A 17,449-nucleotide genomic window follows, 5' to 3' on the forward strand; every position below is an offset into this window, starting at 1 on the left:
CCCCCAGAAGTCCCAGGGTCCCCTTGTCCAAGCCCACCAGCTAATGTCACTGCCCCTGCACCCTTTCCCTGTAGACCCCCAGAACTCATGTGGAACACCTCCCTCGTGGTCTGAGCAGCTCTAAAAAGGGACTACAAGATCCTTTCAAGTTGACCAGTGTCACCCACCAGCAGGCCTGGCCCATGGAAACCTTGGCAATGTCTGTCCAACCTATGGGGTGTCCCCAGCAGAGAGAGCAATTCCATGTCCTGGGGTTAGCTGTGTCTGTAGTCTTCAGAGACTGGGTTTGTTCGGGGAACTGTAACCACGTTCCCCACTTAAGGAACTGGGGAGGAAACTGCTTGGGAAAGGGGAAGTGACACATCCACGGTCACAGAACTGCATAGAGCCAATACTGGGACTCAGGAACGCTGGCTTCGGGGACCTTCTGAGTAACTTCTGCCTGGAAGGAACACTGGGGAGGCCCCTGTTGTCATCTGCACTGGGTCCTCATGGGAACAGAAGCCAAGTTTCTTATCGATGGCGGCAGAAGTTGGGAAGCTGAGGCAAGCGTTTAGCTACAGAACTCTTTATGAGGAGTGTTCCCAGTGGCTCGACTCAAAGTCTTGAACGTCACCGTGGGCCAAGCCAGAGGATGGGCCCTTCCCGCCCCACCCCCAGCTCAGGTGGAGAACTAACTTATGGGATAAGCCAAATGGGAATCTCAAAGTTCTCGGGCCGTGGCAGCGAAGCACTCAGTGACTCCGGAGAGAGGGAGAGAGGGAGGCAGGCATGGACCCCAGAGGCTTAGGGCCCACTGAGCTTCCACCGGAGAGAGCTGAGGTCACATCTCACCTGGAAGCTCAACAATGCCCGCCCAACATGGGAGCCTAACCCAGAAACGACACACGGGATGGGGGGGGGGGGAAACCAACAAAAAACAAGTCACTGCCTTTTTTAATAAGGCCCTGAAGCAATTGCCTTGAGCCGCCCTGCTCCTCCTACCCTGGAGCCCGCCCCAGCCACACAGGAGTGGTCGGTGGGTGCCAGGGGCGCTCCCGCCCTAGGATGGTGTGGGGGTCACGCTGGGACCTGCTGGGATGCAGACTGGGGGTGCAGGCTGGAGGGCTGCAGAGGGGCGGGGCTCCGCGGGGGGGGGGGCAGGGGGCGTGGGTGGGGGAGGAGGAGGAGGAAGGAAGGAAGGCCACCGTCCAGGCAGGCGCTGCCCGGCCCGGCGCCGGCTTCCCCTCCTCCGGGGACCCGTTTCCTGCCGCCCGCCGGCTCACACACACGCCGGCTCACACACACACTCACACACACGGGCGAGCTCACAAACACGCACAAACACACACGCTCACACACACGCGCGAGCTCACACACACACACACACACGGGCGAGCTCACAAACACGCACAAACACACACGCTCACACACACGCCGGCTCACACACACACACACACACACGGGCGAGCTCACAAACACGCACAAACACACACGCTCACACACACGCCGGCTCACACACACACTCACACACACGGGCGAGCTCACAAACACGCTCGCACACACGCAGTCACACACACAACACACGCTCGCACACACACGCTCGCACACACGCAGTCACACACACACACACACGCTCGCACGCGCCCGTGCGCTCGGGCAGGGGGAGCGGGGGAGGAACTAGATGAACGGGCCTCCCGTCGCCTGCATCCCCGTTAATTACCCGCCGGATCAAAGACCAGCGGCGGGCGAGCGGGCGGGCGGGCGAGCGCGTGGCGCCCGGGGCGAGCAACGGACCGGGCCGACTTGTAATGGGGAAGGAGACGGGGACGGGGACGGGGACACGGGGGGAGGACCGAGGCCTAGACGGCCCCCGAGCTGACCTGGGCCCGCCGTTTCCGGTCGGCCCGGTGGTGCAGGCGGCGGGGTCCGTCCCCCCCATCGGGACTCAACTCCCCCCACCCGGTCCGCCCCCAAGTCCCCAAGTCCCCTGCATGCACTTCCGGCCACGGCGGGCGGGCGAGCGAGCGGGCGGGCGGCAAATCCGGACCGGACCGGGCGGGACTGGGGGGGGGAACCGGGAGGGGACGGAGGGGGAGGGGGCTCCGGGCCGCGCCGCCGGGGTCGCGCACGCGCACACACGCACGCGCGCGCACTCCCTCCCCCCCCCAGTCGCCGGGTCGCGCACGCGCACTCGCCCGCCCCCCGCCGCGCGCCGCGCCGCGCTCGCCCTCCCCGCCCAGCCACCCCCGTGCGGAGCCCGGCTCCCCGACGCGCGCCCACCCCGGCCCGGGCCCCGCCGGCGGGCGGACGGGCGGACGCACGCACGCTCGCTCGCTCGCTCGCACGCTCGCACGCCCCCTCGCTCGCCCGCTCGCCCTCACCTCCTCGGCTCCGGGGCCGCCGCGCCCGCCCGCCCCGCGCGCGTCCTCCTCTCGCCTGCGGATGGTGGTGGCGGCGGCGGCGGCGGCGGCGACTCAGACCCTGGGGTCAGGGGACGGGCGCCCAGGCCGGAAGTGACCTTCCCGGACGCTTCCGCTCGCGCCACTCTCTCGCTCTCGCTCGCTCGCTCTCCCTCTCCGCCCCCCCCCCGCCCGCCCGCCCGCCCGCTTTCCTCGCCGCTCTAGGCGGCGAGCTCCGCGACCCCCCCTCCCTCCCCCCCGCACACACACACACACGCGCGCACGCACGCACGCGCCGTCCCCGCCCCCCCCACGGGCCTCCGGCTCTATGGTTACCGAGAGGCGCCTTAGGACGCCACTTCCGGATGCGTCTAGGACCCCGGTCCTCCGCCCCGCTCTATGGCGCCTGGGGGCGGGGGGGGAGGGGGCGCGCTCCGGCCCCGCCCCCTCGCAGGACACAAGGGCCCGGGCTCGGCCCGTTAGCCGCACACTTCCGGGGGGCGGGGCCCGCCGCCCACCCCACCCCCCCCAACCCGCGCCTGCGCGCTGGGCGGAGCGGAGCGGGGCTGCCCGCCGGGGACGCTCCCGCCGCTGGCGGCGGTCCTCCCGGCGTCTCTATCGTCGTAACCCCTTCCGCCCCGGGACGCCGCCCGTGTTTGCAAATACGCTCGGCGGGCTCCCGAGGTGTGCGGTCCTGCGGCTCCCTCGGCACGGGAGGGGACGGGAGGGACCGCTGTCTGGGGACGACCCTCATCTGGAGGTGACGCTTTTGCAGAGGACCCAGCGGGGTGGCGGCACCTGGCTCGAGTGACGCGCAGCCCCGCGCGGCGGAGCCTGGGCTCGAACCCGCGGAGGGAGTCCGGACCTCCGAAATGGAGCGCGTGCCTCCGTCTCTGCGGCGTCGGCGCTGCTGCCTCCTAGACGTCAGCGTCACCTTCCGTCGGCGAGGCGCTGCGCAGCTGACCCCGGGGAGGCAGACGGCAGCGCTAAGCGAGGCATGGGCATCTTTGCCACGACCCCTTCCTTCTTCCCGGCCCAGAGAGGGAGACCCTGTACGGCCCAAAGAGACACAGCCTAAAGGCAAAAAATAAAAATAAAAAAGACCCCTGAGGACAAGCTAAGGAAACGGAAAGCATGGCCACCGCCCCTTAGCACGATGCCAGACTCTTTCTTTTTTGGTTTTTCGAGACAGGGTTTCATTGTGTAGCTTTGGAGCCTGTCCTGGAACTAGGTCTGTGGACCAGGCTGGTCTCGAACTCACGGAGATCCGCCTGCCTCTGCCTCCCGAGTGCTGGGATTAAAGGCGAGCATCGCCACCGCCCGTAGCACCAGCCTCCCCTGCTGGGTGGGCGAGGAGGCCTCACTAGGCTGCGCCCTGCAGGGGGAAGGTCTCCATGGCTGCGATCAAACATCAACCAGCCGGGCACCTTTCAGCTGGGATAGAGATCACGAAAGGGTAAAGGTGAACTGACGGCAGGGGCCTTAAAACTAAAGCTAAAGAGTAAACGGAGCAGGTCGGCAAACAGTTTTTAACTATTCCTTAGCTCAACGCTAACAGAACTGCAAGGGCAAGCCGGGCGGGCGTGAGCGCGGCCTGAGGAATGCTTACAATGTTAAACCGAGGAGTAGGAAAGTTAAATATCCCCCCTGCCCCCGTGGTGAGCCTCAGAGGGCACAAGGGTACCCTCTCACCTCGTAGCCGTGAGACCCTTGGGAGGAACGGCTTTGTGCCCGCTTCAGTGACAGCTACAAGGAACAAAGCCCTGGCCGCCTCAGGCTACCTCTTAATCTCTGCAAACTGGGCCCCCCTCCCGCCCTAACTCCAACCCACTGCCCTCAGGTCACCTTTTGTATCTGATTTGCCTGGAGACCTGAAGTTGATGTCATATCGCTCCCAGAAAACCCCGTTGAAGAATCTCTCTCCAGCAATTGAATGGAATCCCCCCCCCCCAGGACAGGGTCTCTCTGTGGCTTTGGAGCCTATCCTGGCACTCACTCTGTAGACCAGGCTGGCCTCAAACTCAGAGATCCGCCTGCCTCTGCCTCCCGAGTGCTAGGATTGAAGGTGTGCACCACCAACACCTGGCTGGACCAAGTATTCTTAACTGCTGGCCACCTCTTGAGTTTGGCAATCAATGTTTATTTATTGTTATGTGCATTGGTGTTTTGCCATGGGTGTCGGGTCCCCTGGAACTGGAATTACAGACAATTGTGAGCTGCCATGTGGGTGCTGGAAACTGAACCCTGGGTCCTCTGGAAGAGCAGTCAATGCTCTTACCCACTGAGCCAGCTCCCAAGCCCCTTGGAAATCATCCCAGCCATCAGTTTCCCACACAAGGCATGGGGACTGCTCAAACTGGCTCTTCTTTTCCATAGACTTGTGTCTCTTCACACCCGAGGGCTACACTTCTCCTCTAGGCATCTAAGTGTGACCTGGGTTTGGTTGGCGCCTGGCATCCGTTTGCCTTTTGCTAGATGTTACACGTGCGAGAGAAAGTGGCAAAGCCAGAGAAACCTGGGTTTGTGAATGGGTGCCCTGTGGAGACAGGTCCCCGCCCCAATCCAAGATGCTTACATGAAAACAAAAAGTATACAAACATCCTGGGGCTGGAGAGATGGCTCAGAGGTGAGGAGTGCTGGCTACTCCTCCAGAGGTCCCCACGTTTGGTTCCCAGCACCCACATAGGTGAACTTTCAACTACCTGTGCCCCGGCTCTAGGGGATCTCACTGCCTCGAGGCACCTACACTCACATGCACCCACCCACTCATACAGGCACACATATATACACATAATTTAAAAAATGAAGTCCTTAAATCCAAACCAGGAAACTGAGTAAGACAGGATGAGGGGGAAAGTGAAGTTTAATAGAGAAAGGACACCCAGCTGGTGGGTGTGAGGGCTGTCATGTGACCCAAAGTGGCCGATCGATCGGTGGCCTCCCCTGGCATCCTCTGCACTGAGGTGAGCGTCTACAGGCCCTGAGGTGACTGAGGTTGACAAGCTCTGGAGCTGGGAGCAGCCTGTGGGATGAGCCTGTCTAGAGAAGGCAGGTTGTATTGAGAAGAAACAGTCAGAGAAAAAGGCCCAGCCCTGCCCCAAGCCGAAGGCCTCGGGTGCCCCTAAGGCTTCCTGGCACTCCTACCGGCTTCTTTCACTCTTCTCTCCTGAGCGATGTCTCCAAACTCCCAGGGAAACCCATTCGGGCCTTTAGCTGCTTCCACCGGGCTGGGTTTCTGTCACCAAGCATCTCAAACCTGACTCCACGTTAAGCAACGGGCAGGTCACCTCTGAGGCAAAAGGAGCGCTCACGGGAATTCCTGGGTATAGCTGTCTGAGTGGCAGGCCCCACCAGAGAGCCCTTCACAAACCTCCCCCCTCAGGGGATGCCCTCTCCCAGAGAGTGGTGGCAACAACTGTCATAGCAGGCTGCTGTTGAAGTTACCATCCCTGTAAGGGTCCCTGGCCCACCCCCCACCACACACACACACACACACACACACACACACACACACACACACACACTTTGCAAATCATTATCTAAGCAACCACTTTTTAGCTCTCATCAGGATCTGCAAATACGTCTCTTTGTTTGATCTTTGCTTCTCCACATGACGGAGTGAGAGTCTCAAGGTGTGCCATATTGGCGTCACCCGAAAGCCTGTGAGAAATGTGGAGTCCCAGATTCCCTTTCAGAGTGATTGCGTCAGACCTGTGTTTTTTTTTTTAAAGACTTACTTGATTGTTTTTATTTATGCCCATGTGTGAGTGCCCTGCGGGTATCCTGTATGTGCCCTCAGAGGCGGAAGAGGACACCAGTCCCTTAGGGCTGGAGTTAACCGGTGGTTGGGAGCCCCCCTCCCCCCCAACATGGTACTGGGAGCAGAAGGTGGGTCCTATGGAAAAGCAACAAATGAGCCTTACTTCTGAGCCTTCTCTAGGCCCCCCGAGAATCTGCGTGTTAACCCTGACCCTGGGGATCTTTCCACTCAGGCTCAAAATGAACAATAAGAAGGATTGGGTGAGGGTACGTGGTGAGCTACACCCTTCACTTTTTCGTCTCTAAAGGATTACTTTGGGAGCTGGAGAGATGGCTCAGAGGTTAAGAGCACTGGCTGCTCTTCCAGAGGTCCTGAGTTCAATTCCCAGCAACCACATGGTGGCTCACAACCATCTGTTATGAGATCTGGTGCTGAACACTGTACATATAATAAATAAATCTTAAAAAAACAAAAAACCTGGTCACCTTTCTCTTTCTGGGAGCGGATTGGTCTTGGAAGTTAGGAAGAATTCATCTGCAGATTCTAAACGGTTTCTGGAAAATGCTTCCATCCCGCGCTCTCCTTGTCATAGCAGGTGTTGCCGAGGGCGTGTGCTCCTGTTCCTGACATTACTGTGTCACACGACATAAACTGTTCCTGTCGTGGCTCCAATCTGACCCTGAATTTGCACCTTCGCAGCTGTTGAGGTGTTGAAGGTGAGGTGGCCCGGTCTTTACTTTCAGGTCGCTCCGGATGTGAGAGTCTGCCACAGGGCGAGCCACCGTAGAGCCCTTCGGGGTGATGCCAGACGGCGGCACGGGAAGCCCTTGACACTCCCACGGAGAAAATCCACACAGGTCAACATCAGCTGTTGCTCCTCGGGTGTCTGTGTGGGTGTGTGCACATAAATGCTGGTGCCCAAGCTGTGCTGTGGTGGTGCACACCTTTAATCCCAGCACTCGGGAGGCAGAGGCAGGCGGATCTCTGTGAGTTCGAGGCCAGCCTGGTCTCCAGAGCGAGCGCCAGGACAGCCAAGGTTACACACAGAGAGACCTTGTCTGGAGAAAACAAACAACAGCACCAAAAACACAGGTATCCAAAGAGACCAGAAGAGTGTGTCAGAGGCCCTGGATCTGGAGCTGCAGGTGGTTGGTTATGAGCTATCTGCCGTGGGTGCTGGGAACTGAACTCTGGTCCTCTGCAAGAGCCGCAGACACTCGTTAACGCCCTGAGCTGCACTCCACCCGTTTTTAAAGATGTTTGTATTGCGTTGTATTTGTGTGTGCATATGTCTGTCTGTGTCTGTGTGTTTGCATTTGTGCGGGTGCCCACATGGGCAGATCTCTTGGGGCTGGAGTTACAGCATTTGTGAGCTGTCAGATGAGGATTCTAGGATCCGAATCCTAATACCTGACAAAGCAGTAAATGCTCTTAACCACTGAGTCTCCTCTGCAGGTCCAATCTTGCTTATTTATTTTTTGGTTTTTCAAGACAGGGTTTCTCTGTGTAGCTTTGGAGCCCATCCTGGCACTCGCTCTGGAGACCAGGCTGGCCTCGAACTCAGAGATCCGCCTGCCTCTGCCTCCCAAGTGCTGGGGTTAAAGGCGTGCGCCACCAACGCCTGGCTGTTTGTTTACTTGTTTATTTCTTGACAGGATCTCATTATGTGGTCCCAGCTGGCCTGGAACATACCGTGTGCACCAAGCAACCCTCAAACTCCCGGACATCTGCTTGCAGCTAATTCCCACAGGCTGGGATGACAGTCGTGCACCACCACACAGGCTTTCAGCGTTGCTACAGATTGAATCCAGGGCTTTGTGCATGCTGGGCAAGCATTCTACCAACCGAACCATACCCCAGCTCCTCATTTAACTGTGCTTTCTCACCGGGTGGTGGTGGCACTCGCCTTTAATCCCAGCACTCGGGAGGCAGAGGCTGGGGGATCTCCGTGAGTTCGAGGCCAGCCTGGTCTACAGATCAAAGGGGGGGGTGAAAAAAGCAGTTTTAACTGTCCTTTCTCAAATGTCTCCGTGAATGGGTTATCAGTAGGTAACCTACAGTCAGATCTCACTTCTAGGACTCCAGGCTGTGGGCACCCAGTGACCAGCTCACCGAGCTCTTTCCCTGCCTCACCCCCACCCCTCCACCCCCGAGCTCACCTGCTCAGCCCATCCATCATCTATTTGTCCAATAAATATAATCTGAGCCTTCCAGTGCCAGGGGCCTGGGACCCAGGGATGAACCAAACCACATCCCTGCCCTGGAGGATCTCGCCGCTTCAAAGCGCCGTACAAAGAGAAAAACGGTAATTATTATTTTGAGTAGTAATTATAGTGGTGCTACAAAGAGGCCGGGGAGCTTTAGGAACGGTACAAACGGTGTTTGCTGCCAAAGGAATTCTCACCCTGGGGCCTGAGAAAGTCAGAAAGGAACCCCTTTCCTAGAGTCTTACTCCTTCGAAGGGCAGACCCCCTCCCTGGGATCAGGGCAGTAGGGGAGGTGTGTCCCTGATGGGGCCACTTGCCTGGGGTTGTGCAGGGCGGTGACACATACATGATACTGGTAAACTGTCACACGCTGTCCCAGGAAAGTGGGGGCCCCCTCCCCACATTTCAGACCCTTGTGTGCTTGTCCCCAGGTGTCCTCCAAAAATCTGAGGACATGCTGTCCCCAGCTGTGTGATAAGCACAGCAGTCCGAGTAAAAACACTGTGTCCTTGAGATCAGCTGGAAGTCAAACCGTCGCCCACACACCACTGTCCTGCGGTTCCTCTCACCGTATAAACGTGTCTACAGTGGGAAAGAGAAGCCGGGAGTTTAACCGTGTGAATTACGAATTACGTCGCGGATGGGAAGCTTAGCCATCGAGAGAAAGCTCTTGGGGGCTAAAGAGATGGGATCATCATACATAAATAAATGTAACTTACTGTTTTTGTTTGTTTTGTTTTTTCTAGACAGGGTTTCTCTGTGTGGCTTTGGAGGCTGTCCTCGAACTCGCTCTGGAGACCAGGCTGGCCTCGAACTCACAGAGATCCGCCTGCCTCTGCCTCCCGAGTGCTGGGATTGAAACTTATTTTTTTAAAGAATGGCTCAAATGGCTGCGGTGGGCAGGTGTGGTGGTAAATGTGTAATCCTAACTATTCTGGGGGAAAAGGTGGAGGACCAAGTTCAAGGCCAGCCTGGTTTTCAAAGCGGGAACTCGTTCTAAGAGGGGAGAGGAAGGGGTGGGGTGGGAAAGAGCACCAATGTGAGTGTGCAGAATCCGGTGCAGCTAACTCAGCATCCCCCACGGATTCAGGATGCTCGCCCCCCTCCAGCATCCAGGTCCCTCACAGGAGCTTCACGGCCTCCAGGTGGCTCCCACAGATTTGTTTTAAAATGTGTTCTTGTGTGCACTCACCATCTGTGAGTGTGTGTGTGTGTGGGGGGGTGTCCATGGATGCCAGAAGAGGCTGTTGTGTCCTCTGGAGCTGAAATTATAGGTAGTAATGAGCAGCCCCATATAGTTCCTTGGGTCCTCTGCAACAGTGTAAGTGATTTGACTCTTGGGCTATTGTTGGGGGACACTTTCCTTCCTTCCTTCCTTCCTTCCTTCCTTCCTTCCTTCCTTCCTTCTTTCTTTCCTTCCTGTGCTCGATAGTTTTATGTCAATTTTACACAAGCTAAAGTCATCTGAGAGGGAGCCTCATTTAAGAAAATGCCTCTGTAAGATTGGGATTGTAGGCCTATAGGAATTTTTCTTAATTATTAACGGGGGAGGGTCTAGCCCATTGTAGATGGTACCATCCCTGGCCTGGTGGTCCTGGGCTCCATAAGAATGCAGGCTGAAGCTGGGCATTGATGGCTCATGCCTTTAATCCCAGCACTCAGGAGGCAGAGGCAGGTAGATGTCTGTGAGTTCGAGGCCAGCCTGGTCTCCAGAGCGAGTGCCAGGATAGGCTGCAAAGCTACACAGAGAAACCCTGTCTCAAAAAACAAAACAAAACAAAACAAAAAAAGGAATGGGGTGGGCTGTGGTGGCACATACCTTTAACCCCAGTGCTCCAGAGGCAGAGGCACACAGACCTCTATGAGTTTGAGGTCAGCCTGGTCTACAGAGCAAGTTCCAGGACATCCAGAGCTGTTATACAGAGAAACCTTGATGGTTAATTGTTGCAGGAGCCCATTGTGGGTAGTGTATCCATGGACCAATAGGGCTGGGCTGTATAAAAGCATTAGCAGAGCAAGCCACAGGGAACCAGACAGTAAGCAGCAAATTGCCGAGGTTTTTTTCTGCTTCAGGCTTCTGCCTTGGTTTCACTCAGTGAAGAGCTCTAACCTGTAGGGTAAAATAAACTCTTGCTTTCCGAAGTCGCCTTTGGTCATGCTGTTTATCACAGGAACAGAAAGCCAAGTAGAACAGAGGGTACACTTTGGTCAGTGGTATTTGTTCTGAAACCTGAAAGATGAACCAATCTCCCCCAGAAATTCTATATAATTATATTATTATTTTTATGGGCTTGGAGAGATGGTTCAGCTGTGAAGAGCACTGGCCCCTCTTGCAGAGGACACGGGGTTCAATTCCCAGCACTCACATGGCAGCTCACAGCTGTTGTGGGATATTAGTTGAAGGTGTGTTACATTCTTTTATGCTGTAGAACATTTGTTTGATGATGTAAAGATGTATTTCCTTCTTTTATGTTGCATTTGTTTAACTCAGTGAAGCTGTGTTACTTTGCCTGCCTAACACAACTGACTGATCTAATAAAAAGCTGAAGTGTCAATAGCTGGGCAGGATAGAAGGAGAGAGAGGGCTGGTGGGCAGAGAGAATAAACAGGAGAGAGGAAAAGGGAAGGAGGAGAAAAGGGGGAAAGAAAACACCAGCCACACGGCCAGCAACGGAGTAAGAAGGAAAGAAAGAGATAGAGAAAAGTAAAAGGGCAGAGGCACAAGGTAGATTTTTTTTTTAAGACTTACTGATTTAGGGCTGGAGAGATGGCTCAGAGGTTAAGAGCACTGGCTGCTCTTCCAGAGGTCCTGAGGCCGGGGCGTTGGTAGCGCACACCTCTAATCCCAGCACTCGGGAGGCAGAGGCAGGTGGATTTCTGTGAATTCGAGGCCAGCCTGGTCTCCAGAGCGAGTGCCAGGACAGGCTCCAAAGCTACACAGAGAAACCCTGTCTCGGAAAAAAAAAAAAAAAAAAGCAAGAAAGAGTGCAGGCTGAGCAAGCCATGAGGAGCAATCGGTGCCCTCTGCATCATCTCCTGCCCTGCCTGAGTTCCTGTCCTGACTTCCTTCAGTGATGGACTATGACTTGGAAGTGAAGAGAAGTGTAAACCAAATAGACTCTTTCCTCCACAACTTGTGTTTTTTGTCATGGGTTTCACCACAGCAATACAAGTCCTAAGTGAAACTCCGTAGGTTCTTAAACGCTGAGCCATTGCTCCAGCTATATGGCTGCCAAGCTCTAGTGTCACCTGCAGACCTGATTGTTGGACAATGTTTTCTTTCTTGTGATCTCATTTTCATAGTGGGAAAAAAACCTTCCCAGAAGCCCCACTAGGAAACACATCTTCATATGTCTTTGGCCAAGGCATCCAAACACTTGAGCCTCAGCCAACTCTAGCAAGGGGTATCTGAATTGACTTTAGACCACAAGTATATCCACCTCTTATTGGGTCTTTTTCTTTCTTCATGCATCTTTTCCATTTATGGTATGAAAGCGGTCCACTGATCATGTTGGAAGTGGACCCCTGGGGGCTCAAGAGATAGCTCAGTGGTTGAAGAGCCCTGCTGTTCTTACAGAGGACTGGGGTTCAGTTCCCTGTACCCACATTGTGGTGGCTTACAGTCACCTGTTACTCCAGTCCCAGGGGATCCAACACCTTCTTCTGACTTCCTCCAGTACAGATACTCATATACTAAAATAAAATAAATCTCTAAAAAAAAAGAAGACTCCCAACCAGGCGTTGGTGGTGCACACCTTTAATCCCCTCACTTGGGAGGAAGAGGCAGGCAGATCTCTGTGAGTTCGAGGCCAGCCTGGGCTACAGAACAAGTGCCAGGATAGGCTCCAAAGCTACATAGAGAAACCCTGTTTTGAAAACAAAAGGAGGAGAAGGGGGGAGGAGGAGGAGGAAGAGCAGGAGGAGGAGGAGGAGGAGGAGGAGGAGGAGGAGGAGGAGGAAGAAGAAGAAGAAGAAGAAGAAGAAGAAGAAGAAGAAGAAGAAGAAGAAGAAGAAGAAGAAAGATGACCCCCCCACACACACACACAGTTATCTGGGCTGTGAGGTTTCTAAACCTACAACAAGGGACAGAAGAGAAATTTCAGCCATTGCAAGGAAAGCCTCACTTATACCTCAGAACCCACGAACCTTCAGCTAGCCGATGGTTCTTAGCCAGTACAGACTCTGTCAGGGACTGGTGTGTGTTCTTAGGCTGGCCAGCCTGTAGCTGAATTGCTTCCTCGTCCCTAGATGGTCATCCACAGTACCGCTACAGGCAAATCTCTTCTTAAATGCCTTCATGGATTTCTTTTTACCACAATCATCAATGATCCCTTGGACGGGGTAAGGGTCTTCCTGCTGTTCTCTGATGAGCTGTTACATGGATATACAGACTCCTCTGGGAGCAGCAGAAGACAGGTCACCATCTTTAGTTGTACCAGCAAAGGGGTGACAAAGGCCGAGGCTCCGGTTAACAGATATGTGCCATGACACCTTGACTTCAGCGGAAACAGCCTGCTGAAGGCAGGAGGGTGCCAGAGATGTCTAGAGTAGGGAACTACAGGGGAGGCAGCTACGTAAGTCCTCAGCCATGGCTCAGTGACAAGAACTGGGTCTCTCTTTTTTCTTTTTCTTCCCCGTGGGAACTGAACACGGGATAGTGTAGGGGACAGGACAGGCGTGGGCCTGTTAGAGGCTGGCTACAGGTGTGCCTAACCGTGCCTGTGGTCAAGGTGAGGTCAGGATGACGCGGGATGGGCTCTTAAGGGCCCGCAGAGCACCTGGAGGCCCCTTCTCCTTCCCCTTCTCCCTGGCCTCGCTGCTCGGCTGCCCTGGGATTTCTCTGGCTTGAATTTGGCTGGTATTTATCTCAATGAAGATATCTTGACCTTACGGATTACGGATTGTCTCTTGAGTCACATAATAGGATAGTTTGAAGGCTAAGCAGAGGCTCTACCACTAAGCCTCGAACCACAGCCATTACTGGGGGATTCTAGGCAGGGGCTCTACCACTGATCCACACACCCCAGCCCCTCACTGGGGGATTCTAGGCAGGGGCTCTACCACTGAGCCACACCCCAGCGTCTTACTGGTTCATTCCAGGCAATGTTCTACTCCTGAGCTATGTATACACCCCCTCTTTTGTGTTGCCTGGTTTATGCATGTGCTCGTGTGTGGGTTCAGAGATAGGCATCTTCCCCAATTTCTGTTCACCTTGTTTTTGTTTTTGGTTTTTCGAGACAGGGTTTCTCTGTGTAGCTTTGGAGCCCGTCCTGGCACTCGCTCTGGAGACCAGGCTGGCCTCGAATCACAGAGATCCGCCTGTCTCTGCCTCCCGAGTGCTGGGATTAAAGGCTTGCGCCACCAACGCCCGGCTATTTTGTCGATTTTTTAAAAAACATTGTTTTTTTGTTTTTTTGTTTTTTTGATTATGTATTCATTACGTATAGTGTCCTACCTGTATATATCCCTGCAGGCCACAAGAGGGCGCCAGATCTCATTACAGATGGTTGTGAGCCACCATGTGCTTGCTGGGAATTGAATTCAGGACCTCTGGAAGAACAGCCAGTGCTCTTAACCTCTGAGCCACCTCTCCAGCCCTGAAATATCTTTCTTAAACCTCAACTCTGGCCAGGTGGCGGTGCTCGTGTTTAATCCCAGAATTTAGGAGGCAGAAGTAGATGGATCTCTGTGAGTTCAAGGCCAGCCTGGTCTCCAGAGCGAGTTCTAGGACAGCTGGGGCTACCTAGAGAAACCCTGTCTCAAACATCACCCCCCCCCAAAAAAAAAACCAAACCCATAAAACAATATCAACAAAAAAACAACCTTAAGAGAGGGCTGTGGAGAATGTGAACATATCCAGATGGCCAGGGCGTTGGAGCTGTTAGGGAATGGGGAAAGAGGTGCTGGGCTGCAGGCCTGTGTGAACCTTGTACCCAGCCTTTAGGCACCTGGCCAAGCCGGAAGTGGAGGCTGAAATCTTCCTCCCCTATTTGCTCTGTCCTCATGCCCTGGGCCCAGTCCTTCAGCTCCGACAAGACTGTTTCCGCTGATGAGAACAAAGACACCATACTTGCAACAGGAACTTGGATCTGAGAGAATCAGACATGTGGAGTTGCAAGCAGGGGAAACTCAGCCGTGTATACTGGAAGGTTTCAAACAAAACAGATAAGATCCTTTCCATGCCCAAAGGATCCCTCTCAGGTGTGGGTAAGCAAAATGCTGTCTCTCCATAAGATGGAACCTTACTTAGTCCCGTTCTTTGTGGTGCTGGGAATGACTTCAGGACCTTCAGCTTGCTAGCCTTTCTGATACTAAGCCATCTCCCCAGACTTTGTTGTTTTTTGAATTGGAAGGCTGGAGATACGGGTTAGCACTTATGAGCGCTTGCTGCTCTTACAGACAACACCCCCACACACATACACATCAATTTATTTTTCGTTGATTATTTTGAGATGGGCTTTCTCTGTGTAGCCCTGGCTGTCCTGGCATTCGCTCTGGAGACCAGGCTGGCCTCGAACTCACAGAGAGCCATCTACTTCTGCCTCCCCGGTGTTGGAATTAAAGGGGTGCCCGGCCAGAGACAGCGTTTCATGTAGCCCAAGATGGCTTCAAACACACTGCACAGGCAAGAAGGAAATCTTGACCTCCTGACTTCTTGCATCCCTCTCTCAAGTGCTGAGATCACAACTTTCAGTTTTACAAAGGAAGGAAACTGGGTCATTGAGACGGCTCAGACAATAAGGGCCCCGGCAGTCAAAGCCTGGCGTCTGATTTTGATCCTCTGTCTCCACTTGGTGGAAAGAGAACCAGCTCCCAGAGCTGGAGAGATGGCTTAGTGGTTAAGAGAACCAGCTCCTGAAAGTGGTCCTCTGTCCTCCACATACACACTGTGACACCCAGTGCACACGTGTGTGCACGAGTGCACACACTCACTCACACACACACACACACACACACACACACTGAATCACAATACATGTAGTTTTTTAAAAAATAAAACAATATAAATAAACACGAAAATAAAACCAGGCATGGTAGTACACACTTGTAACTCCAGCAAGTTCTGGAAGTGGAGGCTTACACAGTGAGTTTGAGACCAACCTGGACTACAAGAAACTGTCTCAAAAGGGTTTAAAAGAAAGACAGGCAGATCTCTGTGAGTTCAAGGCCACCCTGGCCTACCCATTGAGTTTCAGGATAGGCTCCAAAGCTACAGAGAAACCCTGTCTCAACACGCCCCCCCCTGCAAAAAAAGTGTATACGGAATGAATCCAACATGAAATACAGCATATAGCCGAGCGTTGGTGGCGCACGCCTTGAATCCCAGCACTCGGGAGGCAGAGGCAGGAGGATCTCTGTGAGTTCGAGACCAGCCTGGTCTCCAGATCGTGTGCCAGGATAGGCTCCAAAGCTACACAGAGAAACCCTGTCACAAAGAAACAAACAAACAAACAAATTCAGCATATAGGAAAGGCTCTAGGAATAGAAAAGCAGCTTGTGTGGCTGGCACACTTAGCAAGAGGAGGGACTCAGCGGGGAAAGCTCAAGCTTAACCGCCATGAGGTAGAAGGTTGGTCACCAAGTTCTAAGGTAGCTACTAGACAGCTGTAGAAACTGGGAGAAAGGTCTTGTCCGTCTTCGAGTTTGGTAAGGACAATAGCTAACTTCTGCTTCACCTATGCTCGCCTCTGTCCGCCCCGTCACCCTTTTCAAAGTCCAATAAGGAGGGGAGAGTACCTAATCTGTGTGGTCCACTTGCTTGTAGAAGACACCCATCACTGGCTGAAGAGATGGCTCAGAGGTTAAGAGCACTGCCTGCTCTTCCAGAGGTCCTGAGTTCAATTCCCAGCAACCACATGGTGGCTCACAACTATCTGTAATGGGATCCGATGCCCTCTTCTGGCCTGCAGGCATATACGCGCAGACAGAACCGGTGAAAATAAGGCCAGGCATTGGTGGCGCACGCCTTTAATCCCAGCACTCGGGAGGCAGAGGCAGGCGGATCTCTGTGAGTTCGAGGCCAGCCTGGTGTCCAGAGCGAGTGCCAGAATAGGTTCCAAAGCTACACAGAGAAACCCTGTCTCGAAAAACCAATAATAATAATAATAATAATAATAATAATAATATAATACACAGGGGGAAAAGTACATAAATAAAACTTAAAAAAAGAACCCTCCGTCATTCGAAACACGACATCTCATTACCTTCCTCCCCTGGACCTCGAGGGGGGGGTAGGTGGGGGGAGATGAGGAGGAGCGGGAAGTGGGGGTGGGGCTGGAGAGATGGCAAAGGGGTGAAGAGCACAGCGCACTCTTTCTAGAGGACCCGGATTCAACTCCCCGCACCCACACGGCCACACGGCCTGTAAACTACGGTTCTAAGGCACCGCACGCTGGCTGTCTTCTGACTCTCGGTGAGAGTGCGGCTCGCACTTGGTGCACAGATGATCCTCAAGCAGGCAAAACATCCATACACACTACACACAAAAAAAAACAAAAACAAAACCCACCAAAACCTTCTGCCCATTGCTGGGGTTGGCAAGTGGAGGCTGAAGTCTGTCCGAAGCGGTACCTGTCACGCCTCCCTATGCACAAGAGGGGAAACTGAGGCCAGAGGGTGGGTCAGCCCCAACCTTCCTTTAACCTGTAATTGCAGAGGGCGAAACTGCAGCCGTTGTCAAGGAGACGGATCTCCCACTGGGGCGAGCGCCGGGGGAGCACTCTGGCCAGGCCTCCTCGACCTCCCTCCTCTACTGGTGCTCGCAGGTCCAAAGGATGCTTCGTCCACCGGTTTCCACGACAACGACGCCTCCTGCCCCGCCCCGCCCCATCTGCGCATGCCTGAGGTCTGCGTGCGGGCGAGCGGGGTGGGAGAGGAGGATCTACACCATGTGCCACCTGGGAAATGTAGTCCAAGAATCAGAAGCGCTCCTCCTGCACCCGTAGGGAGCGGCTGGGCATCATCTAGCGCCCGTCTGGAGAGATGCACTTTTTTGGTGCCGGCGCAGATGGCCGGAGCGGCTCGCGGACGCACGGGAGCCGACCAATGGGAAAGCCGCTCTTTTGGCGCGATGCTTCTTGGGAGTTGTAGTTCCCAGCGGG

General features: G+C 54.6%; 1 protein-coding gene and 1 long non-coding RNA gene across 2 annotated transcripts; one reads left to right on the plus strand and one right to left on the minus strand.

Annotated features, from left to right (window-relative positions):
* The first annotated feature begins 2,709 nt into the window (after positions 1 to 2,709).
* Positions 2,710 to 3,951, plus strand: LOC113837278. The gene is made up of 2 exons (XM_027430851.2): positions 2,710 to 3,065; positions 3,157 to 3,951. The coding sequence occupies exons 1-2, from the start codon at positions 2,710 to 2,712 to the stop codon at positions 3,470 to 3,472; spliced, it is 672 nt and encodes a 223-aa protein (XP_027286652.1). The 3' UTR covers positions 3,473 to 3,951.
* A 1,275-nt stretch (positions 3,952 to 5,226) lies between these two features.
* On the minus strand, positions 5,227 to 17,446 carry LOC118239335. Its single transcript, XR_004771213.1, has 3 exons — positions 16,858 to 17,446; positions 6,627 to 7,027; positions 5,227 to 5,668 (listed from the first exon to the last, which is right to left on the minus strand). It is a non-coding gene; the product is annotated as an uncharacterized LOC118239335 (long non-coding RNA).
* Between the last annotated feature and the right edge of the window lie 3 nt (positions 17,447 to 17,449).

The sequence above is a fragment of the Cricetulus griseus genome, chromosome 9 (genome assembly GCF_003668045.3).
Source record: "Cricetulus griseus strain 17A/GY chromosome 9, alternate assembly CriGri-PICRH-1.0, whole genome shotgun sequence".
In the NCBI taxonomy this organism is placed as follows: Eukaryota; Metazoa; Chordata; class Mammalia; order Rodentia; family Cricetidae; genus Cricetulus; species Cricetulus griseus.